This window comes from Lepidochelys kempii, chromosome 9 (assembly GCF_965140265.1).
Source record: "Lepidochelys kempii isolate rLepKem1 chromosome 9, rLepKem1.hap2, whole genome shotgun sequence".
Lineage (NCBI taxonomy): Eukaryota > Metazoa > Chordata > Testudines > Cheloniidae > Lepidochelys > Lepidochelys kempii.
The window spans coordinates 57,143,595-57,167,392 of NC_133264.1; the positions used below are offsets into that span (position 1 = coordinate 57,143,595).

The following is a 23,798-nucleotide window of genomic DNA, read 5'->3' on the forward strand; positions in this document are numbered from 1 at the left end:
GGCTTTTTGGAAGTCTGAATATGCTGTATCCACTAGATTATCCTTGTCCATGTTTGTGGCTCCACTCAAAGAAATCTAGTAGATCAGTGGGACATGATTTCCCTTTAAAAAGCCATGCCGACTCTTCCCCAACATAGTGTGGTCCTGAATTACAACTCAGAGGGGTGAGTCTCAGAGATGACCAGTCTCGAGGACAGCAAGGTGCCATTTATTGCCTCCACCAAGTTGTGGGTAAGCTTCCTGTGCAGCAGAAAGTGGTTTGTTTAGCAAATCCAGTGTCCATAAAATTGCCAGAGGCTCCAGAATCTATCAGAGCAAGCTGATAGACAGGCCTCAAAGTCAAAGCTTGATCAGAAAGTGAGATTGGCCATTGTCTGCAGCCGTTAAGATAGGTAGCAGAGAGGGTCTGTTTGGGGAACTGACATCTGTCGTTCTGGCCAGCCATGTCCCCTCTCATGAGGCTGGACCTGCCTGTTTTCCCAGACTACCCATGGGACAGGACTTCAGGGAGCACCTGATGGCAAAGTAGCCTAATTCCCCACAGTACAGGCATAGGCCATTGAGAAAACGCTATTCCTTCTCTTGATCTGAGGGTCACATTCGTGTTGTATCTACCTGCAAGGGTTCAGGTTCAGTGATTGCATGGCAGGAGGGTGACAGGAATAGGGCAGGGCCAGGTGGGGCTGAGCACACACTTTCCTTCTTTCTGCCATTGAACAGTCATGTTGTCAATTACTGTCAATTTGGATACACAATACAAGTCAATACAGGGGAGTAATGCAGTGGTGGGGGTTGACCTGGGTCAGTTCATTTTTAATCTCATCCTTCAAGCCTAGTCAGAAGTGGTAAAGCTGCACTGCTTCATTCCAGGCTGTATCAGCTACCTGGGGATGGAAGTGGGTGGTGCAGGCTGCGACAGGGGCCTTGTCTCAATAACTGCAGGGCAACTTCGGCAGAGCGGGCACAGTTTGGACCATCAAACATGAGTGAAAAGAAACGAATGAATTCATCAAAGTCATTGAGAATTGTGTGTGTGTGTGTGTTGTCTCCCCACCCCCCTGCGAGGAGTGGGAATGCCCAATCCAGTGCTTTGCCTCTCAATAAACTGATGACAATCCCTACCTTGGTTTGGTTCTTCGGGTGGAACATCACCAGGAAGAGTAGGTGACATTGTTTGAGAAACCCTGAAACTTCCAATTGTTCACATCAGCTCTCTGGTAGTGGGAGCTTTGGGCCTAGATCATGTGGCTGACGAGCCACAGCTCGTGTGGCTGACGGCGCGAGGGGGCCCACAACTGTTGGGATCTGTGATCCTAGGAAGATGTTTTCCATTGTAGCTGGGCCCCTTGGTTCTGGAAACCTCGAATTAGCTCTGCCATCTCAGTGGTGGGGGAGCCTGGAAATGTCATTTTGCTTGTAGAGGGCACCAGCTGGCATTATGAAATCCACCTTGGCCTCTGAGCCTGACCAGGGTCAGTCTGCTCAAACTGGCAGAAATTGTGATGGGGATGGTCCCTGAGAATTGCTGGACCAGCTCCCGGCTTGAGGACTGTCTGGAGCCTAGCACAGGGATGACTCATCACCACATGTGGCTTCATCAGGCTCTAGCTCAGGGATGACTCATCACTTCACAATGGGGCTTGGTGCCCTCTCCCTGCCCATGGGTCTATTATTAGTAGTTGAATGTTAAGGAAGAGCGAGGAATTCATGGCATTAGCATTGCCAGCAGGAGGAGCTGACAACACTGAACTCAGGCTCTGGCAGGCTAAAAGGCTTTCTGCTCAGCTTTAAACTGTATTTTTGTAATCATTTCCATCAAAGCAGGGTTTTCAGCTCCAATCTAAGGGAGAATCAGTGTTTGGACTGATCCTGTAGCTTGTCTGCCCGCAGGACCAGCACTTCTCTGCACCCAGCAGCTTCTGCAGAAATTAAGTTTTCTTTTCCTTAAATAAAAAAAAAAGATTCTAGCTCTTAGAGTTCTGCAGAAAACCTCCTGCATGTAACCTAATGCAGCACTGTCTGCAAAGGAACTATACTACACAGGTATGGCTTCATGGCAAAGAAAAATCTGCAGCACCATCTCAGAGCCTGGATCAGTTGACTAAGGCTTACAGATCTTGAGAAGCAGAGCTAAAAATAGTAGTGGAGTCAGGGTTCTGAGACCTGGCGAGGGTGTGGGGTTCTCTAAGCCTGGGCCCCGGCCTGAGTGCCCACACAGCTATTTTGGGCCCTGCAGCCTGAGCTCAGCAAGCCCACTGCAGTATATACCAAATGCAATGTGGCCTAATGTTGTCTAAAGTTTATCTGCTGCCCTCCAGCAGTGGGGCCATTAGCCTTTATTTTGTCATAAATGAAGCCATTCTTAATCCTTTTGATGGCTGATATTTGCCAAGATGCTAGCCCAGGGGAACATGTTTAGAGGGGTGTGTGCAATGTCTACAGTCGCCAAATGAACACAAGAGTCACGGGAACCAGTTGACCCTCTATTAAGTATTTAGCAGACTTCCCAGGGCTGCTGCCCAATGATAAGAGACAGCCAGAGTCTTTCCTATCAAACATGAAAATGTTTTATTAACATACAGAGAAGAAAAAGACAGGGCATAACATGTCATGATTTGCTATATATTGCTCTTTCCAAGACAAATTGATGGCCTGGAGCCCTATGACAGGTTGGTAGTGTGTTTGCATTCACAGACATTAAGGTCAAGAAACCCACTAAACCCTGGGTTTCATGATAAGATTCTCTCCTCTCTCTCCACCACAGCTGGCCCATCTTGTCTGTTTCACTGTGGTACAAGGAGCTGTCAAGCACTTGGCTTGGGGGGGTGCAAGGGCTGCGGTTGATAGTTTGCTTTTCTATAGCACTTTCCACTGGCAGGCTGCAAAGCCTTTCTCTAGTAGAGGCCTGATTTCAAAGGGGGAGTTGAGCCGCAGCTGGACTGAGTTTGTGGGGCTCAGCCTGGTGAGTCTTTGACAGAGCTATGTGTAGGGGGGAGGTGTTTGCACAGGGCCAGCCTGCCTCTAGATGGTGCCATCAGTTTCTCTGCACTCGTGATCACCAGATTTGCTAACCCCAATGAAAGGGGATTGTTAAAAATAAGCATCCTAGTTAGCAGTAAGGCAATTCCCTCGGCGGGGGGGGGGTTCACAAACAGGAGCTGACTCACACACAAGAGGCTCATCCCATGATTGCTCAGCTGAGGACACCTGACAGAGAATAAACCTCCTTGTAGTTTACAAGATCTGAAACCCAGCTGGCTTCTGGTAGCTGACGGGTGACTTTCTCTGATATCTCAGGGTGTCAGGATATAACAACTGCTGCTTGAGCCCTAAATTTGGCTCTGAAGCCCTTCTTGTCCTCTCTTTCTCCCCACAACGAGAAGAGAGGAATAGCTACATACATGCTTATATTATACTATCTGCTTCTCAAAGCTGGATGCATCAATATAGATATGATCTTGTTCCACGGATGTCTATGTCATTGCATTGTCATTTTTGCTGGTAGTGAAAGCTAAGCTTAAGGCTGAAGAATAGCTTCCATTGGAACTTCCAGTTTTCAGGTGCCCATAATTCAGGCCAATGTTTTCTGGGGTTGGTCTTAGTCCAGAGATGATATTTTAAGGCTGGGGAAATTACATTCAGATGCATCTATCATACAAAAGGGTTAAAAAAATGCATATACAGTTTCCTGTTGGGCCAAATAAACTTTGAGATCATTTGACAAGAGAATTACAGAGGGTGCACCAGTGAGCTGCAAGGGACCAGCTATGCTGAAGGATACTGAGGCCCTCATTAAACAAGAACATGGCTGGAGCCACCAGAATCCGGAGCTGGAATAAATTTGCAGCAGCCTATTTGTTGCAATATTTATAACATGTGGATCTGAGGCTGTTTTGAAAGATTTGAAACATTTATAAAACTAAAACATTGATTTGCATGCAACAGTTAATGTGGAAATGAATAAAAGAGCTCCTTTAGGATGAAAAGGCAAGGGATTTGTAGCCCTTCTGTGCCTGGCTGTTCAATATGGTGATCTGCAGTCCCCCAGGGTGCCTGTAATTGACGGCTGTCTGGTCCGAGCACTGCAAAGCACCCTGAGCTCTCCTTCCAGTGCCAACGAGAAGCTTGTGGCTGTTGAAAGTATAGGATGCTGTGTATTTACTGCCACCACTCAATGCTTATGGCTGAGAGCTTCAAAGCAGCATTGGGGGATTTAGAGGCACATTTCCCATTGAAATTAACGGGAGGGGTGCATCTGTCCCCCCACGCTTCCAGCCCAATATGTCAATATGGCACAAGGCAGCAAGGGGGTCTCCAAAGGTGGAACAAAATGAGTCACAGGCACAAATTCCTTGCCAGCCTACTGAACATTAGGAGGACTTGGCTGAGGCCCCTTTCCAGGGTCTAGGTTAGTGAGGAACCCTGGGTACTTCCTTTATGTGATGGTGTGATAAGGGCTGGCTCTTTTGAGTTGGTACGGGCAACATTTTTGCACAGGGAAGATACTAAGAAGGGGCAAAATTACAGCTATAAACTAATGAGCTTCCTTCTTTCCCCAGAATTTTTTATTTCTTTCCGTCTGCAAACCCCGCTTGTGCCACTGTGGCACAGTGTTCAGCTGAGTGCTAAGGACCTGCACAATCTGTCGCTCTGCAGCTCATCCAGCAGGCGGCGCTCCAAGCGCTAGGCGGCTTGGACCCTCTTCCCATGCTTGTCCCTTGAAGCGCTAAGCACTTTGGCCCAGATCCTCAGAGGTTTTTAGGCACTTAACTATCATTCAAATCAATGGTAATTAGATGCCTAAATATCTTTGAGGATCTGGGCCTCTGCCATGGTCCAAAGTCTCTCTTGAACCGAGAGAAATAGCCCTAGTTACTGTCTTGATGAAGTGAGTTAATCCCCCCTTTGCCCCTCCTTCTGCATTCTGAAATGCCGCTATTCCTAAATGAGGCATCCTCTCTGCTCCTGCCACCTGCTCCCCTGACCTGTCTGCCAGGGAGATGGTCACTGCCAGCTCTAGTTCTTGAGTGCAGCCCTCAGATCCAGGCATCGCAGGGTCAGGCTAAAATGAACTGCCTGAAAACCAGCAAAGGAGCCAGTGAAAGGTCAAGGACATGAAGAGCAATGGCCAGAAAGCCCTGAAGAGCAGAGGGTAGCAGGAGGAAGGCTAGCAAGCTGGGAAGTGCTAGCCCAATGGGAATTGACATGCTGGTAAGGGTCTGCTGTTCTTTCTGGGTTGGTTTCAGCTTGTTTGCTGTGCTGACGTTACCATTCAGGTTGACAGCAGTTTGTCCTGCAATGTCACCTGCTTTGCCTCAAAGTCACCTGAAAATGATCTCCAGACTTGTCAAACGGGCCTTTCCTCTCCCACAGGAGCAAATCTCCAGGACTCCCTCCTCCAATGGATCCTCTCCCCCCACAAGCAGCGGTTGCCCTCTCCAACCCCAGCTGCCCCTTTTTCTGGCCCATTAGAAATTCTAGGTTGCTCCATATACCAAAGTTTAGGGAAACTTAGCCTATTGACTCACTTGATAACCCACTGGGGTGGAGAGATCAATTTAATCAGTCAGCTCTCTCTGGTTTTAAGATTCGCTCAGTCTCTCTGCCACTAAGTGTTCTGATTCCAGAGTGTGGGGACGGTGACCCTGTTTGGGGTTAATGCAGGGTGGTATGGGGGTGAGGATGTCAGATCACATGCTGAACAGGAACACAGAGACTGGGGTTTATATAAAGTATATACACACACGCTCACTCAGGTCACCTGTAAGCATAAGAAATACCAGGACCCTGACATAAATCATAATGATTTAAAAATACTTGCTGTTGAGAATGTGCCCTCCAGCCCGGAGCATTTCAGCCACCAATGAAACTGCAGCCACCTCTGTGGTGGCGAGGAGAGAACAGAATAGCAGCAGCACTGTGTAACTCTTAGGAGGTGAAGGCAAGAACAGCCCAATCAAGTATCATGGGCATTTAGCTGGGCAGACTGTAATTACTAGAGTGGCTCAATTTTCAAACAATTTTTTCTCATTGCAAATTGGGCTTTTTTCAAAATGGAAATGTTTGCAAAGCATGTCAGTGTATGTGTCTGTGTGCGTAAAGCAAAATACCAAAAGTGAAACAAAACTAGGATTTTTATTTTCATTTTTTTTCATTTTTCCCTACTCTCCCCACCCTTTTTTTTTCATGGCAGAATGGAAAAGAGGGCAAAGAAGCAAAAAAAGAAAAGGAAAGAAAGGAGGAGAAAACCTGACCTCCTCCCCCATGAAAATTCCCCATAAAATTTTTCACAACATCATTGGAATAAATGCCAGATTGTTCCTTTGTGGAAGCTTTGGTGTGAAAGCCTGGCTGAACTGGTCAGCTATGTCAGTGATGGCTCTTCACCATATTCTGAGCAGCTCTCGTAAACACTATGCTGGAATCTGGCCCCAGTGAGTGAGAGCTCCCAGCTCTGATGCTAGCAAGGAGAGTGATGGGCCTATAGACCACCACGAGTGGGCAGAATTGTGGGTTTATGGCTAGTCCGCCAAATGGCAGCACCAGCAGCACCATGCTGGAGCATTGTTTCAGTACTGCAAGAGAGGGACCAACACGTCCTAAGGAATCTCCAGCACCACTTCTTGCAGCATCTGGGGTTTCCTTAGCCATCTCTGAACTGTGTCCCTGAGTCTGATGAACCACACAAACAAACTATCAAGGGAAGTGGTGGCTTGGCCATCTCTAGAAGCCTTCAGATCAAGACTGGTCTTTCTGATTGACAGGCTTATGCCAAGCAGCAGTCAATGGGCTCAAGCCAGGAGTAACTGGATGACATTTTCTGGCCTGTAATATATAGGAGATCAGACAGATGATCTAGCAGGCCTCTCTGGTCTTAGACTTTATGAATGTATGCGGTCCAGTGCTCCTGTAACTAGGTACGCAGCCAACATTGCTCAGACCCAATGGTGATCAAGGGTTCCCTTTCACTTCTAGTTCATCTCCTAACTTAGGTGACAAGTGCAGTGAGCTTGCTGGCATCTGTTCATAGCATAACCCCAGCAGAGCTGATCTTTCCTGTTCAGAAGAGGACCAGGACTGGAGCAACATGGGGTGCTGCAGATAGCAATTAAGGACAAGTTGGCAGAGCTGAGTGGTGGATGAAAGCCAACAGTGCCTGGTTTTGGCCCACCTTGACTCTAGCCAAGGCTGCCATTCCTGTGCTTGCCTTTACAAACCCCAATGTGACCAGACACAGCTCTCACTGTGAAGGAGCTGCTGGAAAGGAGAGGGGAGAAGCTACAGCAGCCCATTTCTTTGTATGATACAATTTCAAAAAAGGAACATTTTCTTAACCTCATTTCTACTAAGAATATAACATCCACTAAGCAGCTCTATTCTAAATACACTACTGTGTTGTTATACTATAAACATGCAGGGTGAAATTCACCCCTGGGCAGAGGGCAGCGCAATTCCTAGGTACCCTCTGGGCTTAAATAGGGCTTAAATGGTGTTTCGGACTTCTGCTAGCTGGCTGTCCAGGGTGAATTTCACCCCCAGTGATGGTGTCCCAGGAGCAAAGAGGGGAAGGCTATGGGCCTGTGATGCAGCTGCTTTGGTTTCACCTTGGCTTCTTAATATATCAGCTTGGAGGATCAGAATTGACCTCCGCCACTGGTCCCTTGTCAGTTTAAACGTGACATCACCCACAGCACCATCCCCTCCTCCCCACCCCCCCCATCTGGTGGCCTTGCCATCTGGAGACAGATAGCACCATGGGTCACTTGGCTTCTCCAGCAGGATTTAAAACCCAAAAGGTCCTTTGAGGAAAACAAAAAAGATGATTATAAAGGAACAGATGAGAAGTGAGGTTCCAAGGCCCTGGCAGTGGCAGGTTCAATGCTAGGGTGACCAGATAGCAAGTGTAAAAAATCGGGACCTGGGGTGGGAGATAATAGGTGCCTATATAAGAAAAAGCCCCAAATATCAGGACTGTCCCTATAAGATTGGGACATCTGGTCACCCTAGTCAATGGTAAGAAGTTCTGCTGCTTTTTCCAATGGATCTGTGAAAGGAAAGCAAGTGACTCAGAGCCAGCCAGGAAATGACTCTGTGAGTGGGATGGATGACTCCTTTCAGCTCTTGCAGTGAACTCTCCAATTGATTGATGGTTCTTTAGGAAGAGCTGTACTTGTTACTCAAGTGGGAGCTGCTTCGGTCCAGCCCCAATTCCTGACCGTTGGCTTTCCACTTCCCAACAGACCCCTTATCATCCGTTGGTGCGCTGCTCAAGGCTGGTCTCTGGCACCAGCAGCACAGACAGGACTGGGAAGAGATACATAGGGAGGGGTTAGGAGCTGGGACTATGGGATAAAGCATGGTGAAATATCCCCTATTACTATCGAGATGAAGGGTGGTCTTGTGGGTAAGTGATTGGGAGGGTCTTGGCCTGGGAGAATAAATACATATATTATCTGGAAATAAATTATCTGGAAACAGACTTCAATTTATCATACTTTATATTGTTTGGTGACCCTGTGGTCTTAGGGGCCATGCCCTTAAGGGCTGAGCTTCCCAGACAGAGTCTGGTCGGGGCATTGTGACGCTCTTGTTGTTATGTACAGCCATTTGGAACAAGGCACAGCATAAAGCAGAGCTTTTGCAGGCACCATAAGCACTGAAGACCACAGCACCCTTTGTGTGAAGGGCTCTCAGCCCATGCATTTTCTGGGAGCCATTTGCTTTGACTGCTGGGCCAGGGGAAGACAAAGTTTAAAATTTACTCCAAGGGGGATTCTGCATCACTGCGCATGCACAGAATTCATGTCCAACACAGATTTCTTTGCTTCCCTGCAGAAAAATGACTTCTGATGGGGAAGCAAAGGGAAGCCCACAAGGGCGGTCATGTGTCCCTCCCCTGCAGCGCAGGCAGGTTGGGCGTCCAGAGCAGCTGGTAGAGATGTAAATCACCGCTGGGATGGGATTGGGTGGGGGGCTATGCAGATGTGCGTGAGAGAGACACACCTTGTCCCTCTTGCTTGCTATTGCGGCATGTTTGGTATGGAGAGGCAGGGCTTTGAGGTGTTTCTGAGGAGGTAGGCATGGGGGCAGAGCAGAATGTAGCAGCCTGCCTGCTTAGTGAACGGTTCCCATCGTCTTTGTGAATTCCCCCAGGAATATAAAACAGGTGTAAAAGTTTTAAGGCTCCTTTACATTGCCAGAGTGGTGAAAAGGACAGTATGGCCTTACAAATGCTTATGGTGCTTTAGTGATAAGAATTGGTCTAAATTTTTGGACTGAAAAAAATTCCTATCAAAATGTGCTCCATTACCTCTTTGGTGTTGACCTTTTTGGAGATGGTCAGTAGCCAACATAAATTGTGAGTTTGATTCCCTAGCCCTCACTTGCTCTTCAGTTGCCTATGATGTAACACTGAGCATATAGCTGCATATATTTGTTGACTAATAGCTCGAAATAAAGGGTCAAATGTCGCTACATTACTATTAGATTTCCTCTAATGCACCCCCACTCCCATTCTCTATCCATTGTATTGTAGTTTAAATAAATTACCAAAATAATTGAAACTGGCTTGATTATATTGTATTATTTTGACAAATAAAATATGCAGAATTTCGCAGAATTTTAAAATATTGTGTGCTGAATTCTCCCAGAAGTAAAACTTTACTTTGTTTCCCCATGTGCCTTAGGTCACATTTCAGTGCTTCCTGCAAGTGCATGGTGTGCTGCTGCTGCTGATGTTGCAGGGAGCATCAGTTCTTGCTGGCTCTAGATTGAACCCCTCTGCTCCACTTCACAGCCCTGCTGAGTGCAGCACGTGATGGGAGCAAGACCATCAGTAACCAAAATGGAGACCCTTTGAGCCATCGTAAAAATAGGTCACTGTGGAGATGCTAGGGAGAATTCGTTTGATTTTGGTCCCTCTCCAAATGGGAATTCATCCTCTAAGGATTTACTGGGAGGAAGTAAACTACTAGACAGTGCACAGGAGTGGGAGTCAGGAGACCTAGGTTCTATTCCTGAATCTGCCACTTTGTGCCATTGGCCAAGTCACTTACCCACTCCGTGCCTCAGTTTCCTCTTTCTCTGTTTCATTTATTTCAATTGTAAACTTGTCAGGGCAGGTCCTGTCTCTCACTATGTGTATGTAGCATACCCAGAAAAATGGGGTCCCAGTCTTGCCTGGGACCTCTAGGTTCTTCTGTACTACAATGATAAACACCTCCCAAAGCTCAGCCCACACCCTGCTTCATGCTCTTGCTAGCTGAGACATCTTCAGAAGCCTCCACAGCAAGCACATGGCACATGCAGCAAGTCTGAGCTAGCTGCGTTTGTTTCTCACCTGAAAGCAGTTCTTGAATTTCCGGCTGATGAAGTAGAGAGCTACAGGATTGATGCAGGAGTTCAGGGAGGCCATGTTGATACCAAAGTAGTCCATGACTAGGAGGAAACTGGGGGTGGAGAGGAGAGAGAATGATGGGTGTACTTGGAGTGGTCCGTGTAGCCCACTGTCCTGCTTCTGTGAAGAAGCAGTGACTGGAGCTTCAAAGGAAAGCAAAACAAGCCCCTAACACACCTAGCCAATTGTGCAATACTCTGACATGAGGGAAATATTTGCTTCCTTACCCCTGCAGTGACCAGCTCATGCCTGGAAGCATAACATCTGATTACCTTGATCATCCTGCTTTCCATAAGCTCAAAACACGTGCCTTGCTCTTTGATAACAGCAGCTCCCTGCCCACGTACCATAACCATAATGGGACCTCACTGGAATATCTGCCCCCCCCCACCTTTCTGTGGCTATTAAAAGGGTATCTCACCTTGAAATTGAGCAAATAAAAACAATCAAACAATCAAACAAACAAACAAACCAGTGATTGACATTCCAGGGATAATTACACAGTCGGCAGCCTGGATTCAGAGTCCAGTATTAATATCGCTGCGATCACAAGACTGAAGTACAATACAGAAGTGAGGGTCTTTTTCAGGTTGTCCTCACCTCAGCAATTCACATCTGTTGGGGTCGGTCTGGTCATAGATGGTGTTCTTCAGGATCCTGCTCAGATGGAGAGGCAGCCAGCAGAGAGCGAAGATCACCACCAGGCAGAACACTGTCTTGGCAACTTCCCGGCGCTAAGACTCACAAGTAAAGAAGTGTGGGTGAGTGTACACTCAGCATGAGCCTGACCGAGGAGGGGAGCAGAGCACCACTAGCACAACCCTTGTAGGGGTCCTTTAAATCCCCAGGCACGTCCAGCAGCATTTAGTGCTCACTCAGAATGATCATTGCAGAGCACTGGAATGTAAGGGCTGGAGACCCCTTAAATCCTTACACGTCTCCAACAGCACAGAAATGTTCATGATTTCATGATCAGAGGGGTCAGGTGGTACAGTACAAGCAGTACAATACTGGTGGGGACTAGGAACTCTATGGTCAGCCAGAGTCAGCAATGTTTGCATTAGTGAACACTTAAAGGACCTGACCCAAGCATGCTGAATTCAGTGGAAAGACTCCCATTGACTTCAGTGGACTTTGCATCAGGCCTACAGTGAGCTTGAGCCAGCAGTGGAGGTGAGGCCCACAAGAGCCTCCACTGATGAGGCTTGAGGTCTCCCTTACTTACCGACGCACAGCCAAAGACAGAGGAGTTTACACCATCAGAAGTAAGCCAGGAAGCTGAGCACCAGCCTCTCCTTGTGCAGTGAGTCTGTTATGCTGCCTCAAGGGAGATGTGAACACACAATGAGGCTACCAGAGCCTGCCCTTCTGCCTGCTAACATAGTGATATCTCCACTGGCAATGTGCAGCTGCTGCAGTAATACAGGCAGGCCTCAACTTTACAACGTTCGACTTACGATGAACAGCACTTACAATCTTCTGAATTGGCCCCCTGATTCAACTTATGGCAATTGGTTTAGATTTAATGATGCTCGGTCCCGCAATGGAGTGTATTGTGGTTCCAAGTTATAACATTTCGACTTATGACGCAATTTTCAGGAACCAATTGTGTCGTAAGTTCAAGGACTGCCTGTACAGCATTTCTTTAAATAACAGACAAACAGGACTATTTATAGCCCAGGTATAATAAATACACTGGGGGGCCTTAGCTTCCCCAAGACAGTCAGATTGGACCAGACTGGGCTGGGGACCTGACCTAACACCGCATGATTGCTCTTGTACTGGTATTTGTAGCTATTGGCTGGGTGGTCCTGGAATGTAACAGGGAACGGGGGAGCCACTGTGGCATGGGGAGGTGGAGATCAAGACATCTTAGACAAAGGGACTAAGGCCCAGCTCCTCAATGGGCGTTAGGTGCATTAAACCCCGGTGAAGCTCTGGGCCTCCCTGCCCCTTCTGTCCAATGGAGATAATAATCTGCCCTTTCTGCCCCCCTTGCCTGGCTTGTTTATTTAGACTGTAAACTCTTCAGGGCAGGGACTGGCACTTGTGGGTATGCGCCATGCCTAGCCCAAAGGGACCCTGGTTGCCACTGGCCTTTATGCACTACTGGAATACAACTAAGCATAATCCATTAAAAGTCAAACTGGTTTGCAGCCTTAATGCTAGTGCCTGGAGTTGTACCAGACAAACTCTGGCAACGCTCACCACTGGGCAGAAGAGGGGTGTTTCCTACAGCTCAGACTGGCAGGGATCCCGGCAGGAGCGGTTCAACTTCCTCTGCAACATGGGGCATGGTTTGCCCGCTGGGATCATCTGGGCATGTCTCACCTAGTCAATACCCTGCCATCACAGGGAGTCTTGGGCACTGGTGCCACCTCGGTCCCTCCTGTTCCCTGCCCGTGGCACACAATAGTTTAGTCACCTGAGGAAATTCTTTAGTCTAACTAAAGTCTGTGGGCTTAGCAGAGGGATATCTGGGTGCAATGTGGTGACCTGTCATATACAGGAAGCCAGACTAGATGAGCTGATGATACTTTCTGGCCTTAAACTCTATGAAACTGAGAGATGAGCTGTACAGAGCTAGTGGCCCCAGGCCTCCACGAGTGTCAATTTCCATAACTCCACTGACTTGTCCTCCATGGACTTCACACCCACTGTGGACTAGGGCCAGTACATGGTCTCTTGTGCTGCAGCTCTATCCTCTCTCTGTGGGTTGCCTGGCAGAAGGCTGGATCCCCTCACCCGCTTCATGTGGTCATTGAAGGCAATTCTCATGCCATTCCTCTTGCTCAGCATCTCGCAGGACATGAGGGTATAGAAGACACCGGTGCATGCCAGAGGCAGGCAGAAATAGAAGCCAAAAAGCCACCAGTCCTTCACATCCCTGTAGAACTACACACAAAACAGAAAGGACATGAATAGGAAACAGGAATAACCAGCCCAGGGCAGAACCAGGCTCCATCTAATCCAGTGTCCTGACTCCTAATCCAAAATAGTTAGAGGATGGCTTATTCCTGTTTAATTTGCCTTCCAAAAGCAGCCCTTTCTTATTCTGGCAGATCATATACAGCACCCAGAGGCAGGAAGCAATCACAAGTCAAAATATCATGCAGAGCTCTATACTGTCCTCGAAGGGGATACATTTTGATGCTTCATTAGGGATTTTTTCCATCCCCAGATACTATGATCTCAGCTCTGTAAAGCCGTAGTAAAAAGTAAATGGAGGGTCAGCTTAGTTCAACACGTCTTGTCTCTGCAGGTAAACATCCATAATGTTAGTCATGGTAAAGCTGTGTAAATAACAGGGTCTTTGGTGCATTGGCCATTCTGAAATGGCCAAAACAATGCATTTTGGGAGGGAACAAAATGTTTCTTTTTGATTTTGAGGTTTTCTTAACATTTAATTTTTTAAAAATAAAATTGAAGGACATTTTGAAATGAAGTAATTATGAAGAGAAAATCAAAACATTTTGAAAGTAAAACAAAATGTTCTGATTAGGGTTTTGTTTGAGGGTTTGTCTGTGGGTTTTTTGGTGTAAAACAATTTGGTTTTTGGTGAGAAACAATTTGGTGAACTCTGCAAAAATTTGCAAAATGTTTTGGTGTCACTGAATTTTGCCCAGCTCTGAATCCCAGTGAGTGTCACAGGCCCTGTACTGAATGCATAGGGGATAGTCCAGTCCAGTTACCTTCACTTTAGTTTGCTTTAAGATGTTTACACTTGTCTGTGCTCCCCACTCGTCTGGTTTCATCCAGAAGCAAAAGGATCCCCAAATCATTAGGGATGTTGCTCTTATTTCAAACCCAGGAGAAATCACTAAGTACAAAGAACCTCAAAAGACACCCTGATTTCTACACAGGCTTCCAGACTGAGAGGCTGGGCTTAGAGAAGAGTCCAAATCCAAACCCTTGGTCTGAGCACCATCAGACTTCAGAAGAATGTGGTTCTAGATCGAGATCCCACCTGGCTTCTGGCTCCACAATGGGCTGAACCAAAACTCCATATCCAACCTCCACCCTGTGATTTGCAGCTCGGATACACATGTGAGCCCACTCCCTTCTGAGCTTTTCCCAGTACTGTTATTGCCTTGCTGGCACTGAGGGGCTGTGCACCATCCATTCCCATCTGCATGCTGGTAGTGAGCACCAGAAGGGGAGTGCCCCCTCATCACTAGAACAGGGGTGGAGTACACACCAGGGTGAATCTGGAGCTCTGTTTGGAGGACAGCATGCAGACCCAGAGCATCTCCTCGCGATAGTTCAGCTCCACCATGTCAAAGGCAATGGCTTCAGGGACGGCCAGGACGATAGCCACAGCCCAGATCAGCATCACCTCGACTGCCTTCCACATGGGGATCCCTATGCCCTGGATCCGGCTCCAGGAGGCCACTGCCCTGTACCTGCCAGACACAACAGGATGTTACTGCCTTCATTTCACAAGTTGCAACTCACTGTGACAGGGTGAGAGCCCCGTCCCCTGCTGGAAAGGGCTAAGGCAAGCCTTGAGCTCAGGAAACCACCCCTCTGGACTGGTACTGGGTTTGGTCTGAAAGAGGGGGAAATCCAGCTGGGGCCTGGGAAAAGTGCAGACAGGCAGCTCCTACTGGACACTCAGCTGAGGTCTAGCTGGTGAGAATGGGTTGCTGACAGGAAGGACTGGGCCAAGAAGACAGCGGCTGAATCTGAACTATGTGTCTGAGAGGTGCAGAGCCACTGTGCATTGCTGGTCATTACTTACAGATCGGAATAACAGAGACTTGGTGGGATAACTCACATGACTGGAGTACTGTCATGGATGGTTATAAACTGTTCAGGAAGGACAGGCAGGGCAGAAAAGGTGGGGAAGTAGCACTGTATGTAAGGGAGCAGTATGACTGCTCAGAGCTCCAGTATGAAACTGCAGAAAAACCTGAGTGTCTCTGGATTAAGTTTAGAAGTGTGTGCAACAAGAGTGATGTAGTGGTGGGAGTCTGCTATAGACCACCGGACCAGGGGGATGAGGTGGATGAGGCTTTCTTTCGGCAGCTCACGGAAGCTACTAGATCGCATGCCCTGATTCTCATGGGTGACTTTAATTTTCCTGATATCTGCTGGGAGAGCAATACAGCGGTGCATAGACAATCCAGGAAGTTTTTGGAAAGCGTAGGGGACAATTTCCTGGCGCAAGTGCTAGAGGAGCCAACTAGGGGGGGCGCTTTTCTTGACCTGCTGCTCACAAACCGGGTAGAATTAGTGGGGGAAGCAAAAGTGGATGGGAATCTGGGAGGCAGTGACCATGAGTTGGTTGAGTTCAGGATCCTGACGCAGGGAAGAAAGGTAAGCAGCAGGATACGGACCCTGGACTTCAGGAAAGCAGACTTCGACTCCTTCAGGGAACGGATGGCCAGGATCCCCTGGGGGACTAACTTGAAGGGGAAAGGAGTCCAGGAGAGCTGGCTGTATTTCAAGGAATCCCTGTTGAGGTTACAGGGACAAACCATCCCGATGAGTCGAAAGAATAGTAAATATGGCAGGCGACCAGCTTGGCTTAATGGTGAAATCCTAGCGGATCTTAAACATAAAAAAGAAGCTTACAAGAAGTGGAAGGTTGGACATATGACCAGGGAATAGTATAAAAATATTGCTCGGGCATGTAGGAATGTTATCAGGAGGGCCAAATCGCACCTGGAGCTGCAGCTAGCCAGAGATGTCAAGAGTAACAAGAAGGGTTTCTTCAGGTATGTTGGCAACAAGAAGAAAGCCAAGGAATGTGTGGGCCCCTTACTGAATGAGGAAGGCAACCTAGTGACAGAGGATGTGGAAAAAGCTAATGTACTCAATGCTTTTTTTGCCTCTGTTTTCACTAACAAGGTCAGCTCCCAGACTGCTGCGCTGGGCATCACAAAATACGGAACAGATGGCCAGCCCTCTGTGGAGATAGAGGCGGTTAGGGACTATTTAGAAAAGCTGGACGTGCACAAGTCCATGGGGCCGGACGAGTTGCATCCGAGAGTGCTGAAGGAATTGGCGGCTGTGATTGCAGAGCCACTGGCCATTATCTTTGAAAACTCATGGCGAACCGGGGAAGTCCCGGATGACTGGAAAAAGGCTAATGTAGTGCCAATCTTTAAAAAAGGGAAGAAGGAAGATCCTGGGAACTACAGGCCAGTCAGCCTCACCTCAGTCCCTGGAAAAATCATGGAGCAGGTCCTCAAAGAATCAATCCTGAAGCACTTGCATGAGAGGAAAGTGATCAGGAACAGTCAGCATGGATTCACCAAGGGAAGGTCATGCCTGACTAATCTAATCGCCTTTTATGATGAGATTACTGGTTCTGTGGATGAAGGGAAAGCAGTGGATGTATTGTTTCTTGACTTTAGCAAAGCTTTTGACACGGTCTCCCATAGTATTCTTGTCAGCAAGTTAAGGAAGTATGGGCTGGATGAATGCACTATAAGGTGGGTAGAAAGCTGGCTAAATTGTCGGGCTCAACGGGTAGTGATCAATGGCTCCATGTCTAGTTGGCAGCCGGTATCAAGTGGAGTGCCCCAAGGGTCGGTCCTGGGGCCGGTTTTATTCAATATCTTCATAAATGATCTGGAGGATGGTGTGGATTGCACTCTCAGCAAATTTGCGGATGATACTAAACTGGGAGGAGTGGTAGATACGCTGGAGGGGAGGGATAGGATACAGAAGGACCTAGACCAATTGGAAGATTGGGCCAAAAGGAATCTGATGAGGTTCAATAAGGATAAGTGCAGGGTCCTGCACTTAGGACGGAAGAACCCAATGCACAGCTACAGACTAGGGACCGAATGGCTAGGCAGCAGTTCTGCGGAAAAGGACCTAGGGGTGACAGTGGACGAGAAGCTGGATATGAGTCAGCAGTGTGCCCTTGTTGCCAAGAAGGCCAATGGCATTTTGGGATGTATAAGTAGGGGCATAGCGAGCAGATCGAGGGACGTGATCGTTCCCCTCTATTCGACATTGGTGAGGCCTCATCTGGAGTACTGTGTCCAGTTTTGGGCCCCACACTTCAAGAAGGATGTGGATAAATTGGAGAGAGTCCAGCGAAGGGCAACAAAAATGATTAGGGGACTGGAACACATGAGTTATGAGGAGAGGCTGAGGGAGCTGGGATTGTTTAGCCTGCAGAAGAGAAGAATGAGGGGGGATTTGATAGCTGCTTTCAACTACCTGAAAGGGGGTTCCAAAGAGGATGGCTCTAGACTGTTCTCAATGGTAGCAGATGACAGAACGAGGAGTAATGGTCTCAAGTTGCAGTGGGGGAGGTTTAGATTGGATATTAGGAAAAACTTTTTCACTAAGAGGGTGGTGAAACACTGGAATGCGTTACCTAGGGAGGTGGTAGAATCTCCTTAGAATCATAGAATCATAGAATATCAGGGTTGGAAGGGACCCCAGAAGGTCATCTAGTCCAACCCCCTGCTCAAAGCAGGACCAATTCCCAGTTAAATCATCCCAGCCAGGGCTTTGTCAAGCCTGACCTTAAAAACCTCTAAGGAAGGAGATTCTTTAGAGGTTTTTAAGGTCAGGCTTGACAAAGCCCTGGCTGGGATGATTTAACTGGGAATTGGTCCTGCTTTGAGCAGGGGGTTGGACTAGATGACCTTCTGGGGTCCCTTCCAACCCTGATATTCTATGATTCTATGATTCTACAGGAGCAGGGCCTGGAGGTGCAGCCTGGCTGGTGAAAGAGTTTGTTGTCTTGTACCTTTTGAGCTTTGTTTTGCAGGACTCCTTTCCCCAATGCGTCAGGTGCTTTGGCTCAGATGACTGGAGGGCAAGGCTGCTATTTCATCTGGGTAGGTCACATGGCACTGGGGGGAAGCTTAGGCAGAACACACAGGACCATGCTGTGCTGTAAGGTGGCAAGTGTGGGCCGTGTGCTGTCACACACAGAAGGCTCCAGGGAGCAGAGAGTCGTAAGAAAAGCAACAGGCTGGAGGGCTGAGAAGGTGCAAATTAAAGTAGTCCCAACCCTGCCTTAGACTTAGAGCATCTTCCATCTCCACTGCATGTCAGTTATCCCACTGTCTTGGGCGAGAGTGGGCGTTAGAGGGTCTGAGTGAGTCTCACAGCATGTTAAGCATCTTCTCTGAATTTGGCTCAAGGGGAAGCAGGGACCACGTGGGACCAGTGGGCTGCACTGTGGCTATGTGAGGGGGTATGCCCCCCCACAGTCATGAGTTAATTGGAGACCGAGAACAAATAGTGCCCCTGATTGCACGAGGCAGGTGGGAGATGAAGCCTAGCTGGGGGCGGAGCCGGCTGGTGAGCATCCAGAGGGAAGCCCAGTTTGTAGGGAGAGGGGTGAACAACTCTGCAGTCCATCTCTGCAAGCTGGAGAGTGGAGGAGCGACCTGGAGAGAGGCAGGTGCACAGGCAGCCCAGGGAGGGGCTATGGGAAGGGCCAAGGTAGGAAGAAGTCCAAGGAGGCAGCATGGAGTCTGAGGGAGCAGAGCTCAGCTGCTCACCACAGGATGCCTGGCCTGGAACCCAGAGCAGAGGGCAGGCCTGAGTTCCCCTGCCCTCCAGGACCGGTGGGGTGGGAACCCCGTGCCACAAGAGGGAGAAGGACAATTGAGTTTGGAGCCAGGGAGCAGGGCCGGCTCTAGGTTTTTGCCGCCCCGAGGAAAAAAATTTGCTGCCCCAAGCTCCAAGAGCACAACTGCCCAAGCAAAAAAAAAAAAAAAAAAGAATGCTGCCCCTGGCATTGTGCCACCCCAAGCATGTGATTGCTTTGCTGGTGCCTAGAGCCAGTCCTGCCAGGGAGAAAGCACTAGGAGGTGTCGCTCTGCTGGAAAGCCCGAGGACAGTTCTGCAGAGCCCAGGTCAGGGCAAAGTGTTTGCAGATTTGAGTTTAGTTTATTGGACTCTTTGTTTACCCCCAAGGGGGGAGGGGAGAAGAGACTAAACGTGACCTGGCTGGCCAATTATGGCAGAGCCGGAGTAGTTGTCTACAGGAGGAGCTAGAGGAGAGACAGCCATGCTATCCCCAGCCATGCCATCCCCAGCCACAAGGGGGCACACCAGCAGTGAGTCCACTCTTCCACTGGCTGCCTCAAGGACAGCAAAGGGGGATGTGCCATCATTAAATTGACTTGGGTGCAGAATGTGGTGGTGATAGCAGGTTCATTACCTGTCTATGCTGAGTGCACAGAGGCTGAGGACAGTGATGCCCACAGATGCCTTCTGAATGAATGGAACCAGCTTGCATACCTGGACGCCGAATGGCCAGTCTTCTGCCAACAGCTGGGAAAGAGGACAAAGAAGCACATGATTAACAGGCCTTGTCAGATTTTTTGGAGCAGGTTGTTCCCTTCATGGAAAGGAGAGGTTGCTATGAAACACATGGATGTTATCTCTGCTGGCATTCGGGGTGACCTCTCTTGGGCTGTGTGAGCATGGGGTTGTAAAATGGCTTGACACACTGGGACTGAGTCCTCTCCCACAAGCACACTTTTAGGAGGAGGGTTTATTGTGCTGAGGGGTGGTTCAGAAGCCAGTGTTTGAACCCAAACACTGGCATTTTTTGAGAGGTACAAAATTCAACTTTGACTCCTTTGGGCCTGAAGCTCCCCTGGCATTTGGGTTCTGGGCTGGGCTCACATTTGCAAGGGGCTCATCTTTAGCTGCTGCTGACATCTCACAAGAACAGCTGCTGAATTTCAGTGCCAGCAGATTCCAGTCCAGCCCGGATTCCGCCTTGCTTCCAAACTTGAACTTACTGCTCATCTAAATGTAGATCTCAACACCAACTCCTCCTTGCAGCACTAGCTGCAATGGCCAGTAGTTTATTGCATGACACTGAGGCCCAGATCCTCACAGGCATTTAGGTCCCTGACTCCCACTGGAATCAATGGGAGTCTAGGTGTCTAAATACTTTTGAGGATCTAGGCCTAAAAGCATAAAAATGGCCAACTTGCTGAGGGCTGTAATTGATAGAGCACCTGTCGACATTTCAGAAGTCACCAAACAGACTCAGACAAGTCAAACAGCAAGGAAACGTTTAGATCAGATCCTAGTTAAACTTGATTGAGATCACAATTTGTCATTCGAGAATAAACTAACTAGTGTATAATCTTGTATTTGCTAGGGGTCAAATTCTGTTCTACCTTACCCACTTGACTTCAGTGGAAACCCTTACTTCTTAAGGCAACCCGGGTTAGTCCTAGGTAGCCACCCATAAAGGTTTAAAAATAATAAGTTCTACAATTAGAGAGGACTCATTTTACTCTAACATACTGGCTCAAATTCATCCGATTGAACCCAATGACATTATACCAGGGCTTAATTTGCCCCATTGAGTTTACTAAGGACACAGTCTCTAATTGGGCAGGATAGCGTACTCATGCTAAGTTGTTAAGTTAATTTATTATTGAACATCACCATCTGAAATCCAGTTATGGGGCTTGTTGAGTCAGGATTATACTGGAACAACTGTATTGCTGTACATTAGAATAATTGAATTATACACACGTGCAAAAAGGAATAATGCAACATTACATTAAGATTGTGGCTTGGTCTACATTATAGAGTTAGATTGATGTAAGGCAGCTTATGTTGACGTGACTATGTCAGTGTCCACACTACAGCCTTGCTCCCGCCGATATAAGTGCCGAGGGGTTGAGGTAGACCTGAAAGCCTGAGCTCCAGCTGAGCCGAAACATCTCTACAGTTGTTTTTGATGTGCCAGCCCACTCCCCATAAGCAAACATCTATGGTGTCAGGCTAGGAGGCTTGCTCAGAGGGCTTGTAACACTTGCACTTATGTCAATATAAATGATGTTTCTCAGGGATGTGACAAAGCACTCCCCGAGCGATGTAAATTATTCTGACCTAAGCACTGGTGTGGACTGTGCTATGTCGGCGGGAGAAAGCTTCTCCCATTGTCATAGCTACTGCCTTGTGCACAGGTGGATTTATTTTGCCAATGGGAGAGTATCTGCACTAGCAGCATGATAGCTGTGCCGCTGTAGCAATTCTAGTGTAGACTAGCCCTCAGATGCAGCATAGACATACCCTTAGGGTCTGATCCATTGTCTTCAATAGGGTTTGGAGCAGCCACTTAATCTATCAGTTCCCCACCTATAAAGGGGGTATAGTGAAGGTTGACATGCATTACGATTATGTGATGCTTGGATACTATGGAGATGAGGGTGAGATGAGATGTCAGTGGAGTTAATATCTGGTAGAAGGGCCCATATTATGAACTGACACCTCCGCTCCTCAGGCATAATGGAACATAAAGCTCATCTGTGCAAGAGTCAGAGTTTTCCTAGGTGCCAGTCCAAGCCTATGCAATGAGCTCCTCCAGGAACTAAGAGCCATCTCCAACCCCCACACCCCACCCCTTCTGCTGCAAGTGCCAGGTGCACCTGACCTGCTGTCTAATATGAATGCAGAGCAGCATGGACATTTTAAAATGCAAAACCAAAACCATAACACAAACCACTTCATGGCACACACAATGACAGCAGGAGATAAAGGAATTTGTTAGGCTGCTTAATGGGCTCCTGGAAGTGCTGAGCTATTGCAGTGATGAGGGTGGCATAAGAATCTGAATAGAACAGAATGGAAGGCATGGTGCTCAGCAAACAGGGATAACTTTATCAAGTATTGTAACACCTGTGATTTCCCTTTGTTTCCAATTGGGATCTCATGTGCTGCTCCTTTTCCCCTACCCCTCTGGCAGTCCCTTTTCTGGAAGCCTTGCTACCCACCACCCACCTCATCTCATTACCATCTGGCAGCACCAGGCTCAAGTCTTTCCTCAAAACATTCTTCCCTCTGCCACTAGGGACCTCTGCCTCCTGGTCAGTACAGAATTGTTCTCCAGTCTGGTGCTGAGTAATTTTTATCACTTCCCTGGAGAGATTGTTCATGGTCCAACCAACCTCCCAGCTGATATGTGGCCTAACTGTTTCTTCAAATAATTTCATTTCCCTAAATGTGTCCCCCTTCACCATCCTAGAATCCATCTCTGCACCAGGTGGCACTCATTGCTATAATAGTATATATAATATAATAGCTTGGCCGTGACTGTATTGTACTAAGCCCTGTCTGTAGGGAGAGACAGTCCCTGCAAAAGAATTTACTCCCAAGATAGATAAGGACAACGGAGGCTCAGAGACTGTAGTGACTTGCCCAAAGTAGGTCAGTGGCAAACCTCAGAAAGGAACCCAAGTTTCTTGGATCCCCACACAATGCCTTCTCCACTGGCACAGTGGTTCTCTGACAGTTGCTTCAGATACTTGTTTATAGTTATCATACCTCTTGGTGTGCATTAGCCACCCAAACCCGTGTTATCTGTCCAGGTATTTATCATAGAAGGATCTGAGCATCGTAATGTGGGAGGGTTGAAGTCCCCCTTGCCACCTTCCCAAATGGCAAGCTTATTAGTGCCCCATGGTGCCTACCTTGTACACATTGATGGGAAGAGCTATGAGGATGTAGAGAAGGTCCCCAAGAGCCAAGCTAGCAATGAGGACATTGGGCCCATTCCTCATGCATTTGTTCTTGTAAATGATCCTCAGCAGGGTGGAGTTGCCGATGATGCCCACCATGAAAATGGTGCAGGACACGATGGTATTTATGTACTTGAAGATGTGTCTGATTTCAGCAGGCTTTATGCACATAGTGGGCAGGGGTAACTGTGACTGGGCGTTCCCACTGGCGTCATTCGACTGGTTGGAGGAGGCTTTGACATCCTGGAACAAGCTCGATTGGACAAGACCGTAAACCTGCTCCTGGTGTAGAACCTTAAATGGAATCGTGCTCTCCTTGATGTTCCTTGGGGTCTGACTGCAGACGCTTGAGAAAAGGCAAGTCAGGGAAATGGCTAGTGCTACAGAAGTTGGGTTTCTAGCCATTGAGGATGGAACACCAAACCCCAGCCAGATTCCTATGTGCATTTGCTTACAGCGGTATGGATGTCTGTTTGAGTCTTGGCTTCTCCTGTAGAGAAGGAATGGGGGGAAACCAGTTACAGGGGAAAGGGGAAGCAAAATGAAACTGAGGAATTGAATGATGAATCAGAGAAGAAACCACACTGCCATTATTCTCATAGGACCTGACCATAAGTCCAGTGTAGTCAGTGGAAGTCTTTCAAACATTGGTTTTATTTCAAGTGGTGGCCCAGTAGAAGCTCAGTCAGGTTCAGCCACTGATTGGCTGTCTGACCTCAGTCAAGTCACTTCACCCATCAGTGACTCAGTTTCCCTGTCTGTAAAATGTAGCTAATGCCCTCACTTATAAGGTACTCTGAGATCTGTGGTTGAAATGTGCTAGCTAAGAGCTATTATTGTTACAAGAACCAATGCAGAAAAGGCCAGTCTCCTGTTGAGAATTCTATGTCCTATTGCTCTCAGAACAAAACCAGATTGAATGCTGTGAG

At 47.9% G+C, this 23,798-nt stretch overlaps 1 protein-coding gene across 1 annotated transcript; it reads right to left on the reverse strand.

Moving 5' to 3' along the window:
- Positions 1 to 8,089: 8,089 nt before the first annotated feature.
- Positions 8,090 to 23,375, reverse strand: LOC140917506 (endothelin receptor type B-like). Its single transcript, XM_073360543.1, has 7 exons — positions 22,822 to 23,375; positions 19,542 to 19,654; positions 14,595 to 14,799; positions 13,142 to 13,291; positions 10,997 to 11,130; positions 10,340 to 10,448; positions 8,090 to 8,304 (listed from the first exon to the last, which is right to left on the reverse strand). Exons 1-7 carry the CDS (start codon positions 23,314 to 23,316, stop codon positions 8,155 to 8,157), a joined length of 1,356 nt encoding a protein of 451 aa, XP_073216644.1. The 5' UTR covers positions 23,317 to 23,375; the 3' UTR covers positions 8,090 to 8,154.
- Between the last annotated feature and the right edge of the window lie 423 nt (positions 23,376 to 23,798).

Coding starts and splice junctions, on each gene's coding strand:
- LOC140917506 (XM_073360543.1), bottom strand. CDS start 23,316: ATGCACATAGGAATCTGGCTGGGGTTTGGTGTTCCATCCTCAATGGCT. Junction 13,292..14,594: donor AGAGCTCCAGATTCACCCTG/GTGTGTACTCCA, acceptor TTTTGTGTGTAG/TTCTACAGGGATGTGAAGGA. Junction 11,131..13,141: donor TCAATGACCACATGAAGCGG/GTGAGGGGATCC, acceptor TGTGAGTCTTAG/CGCCGGGAAGTTGCCAAGAC.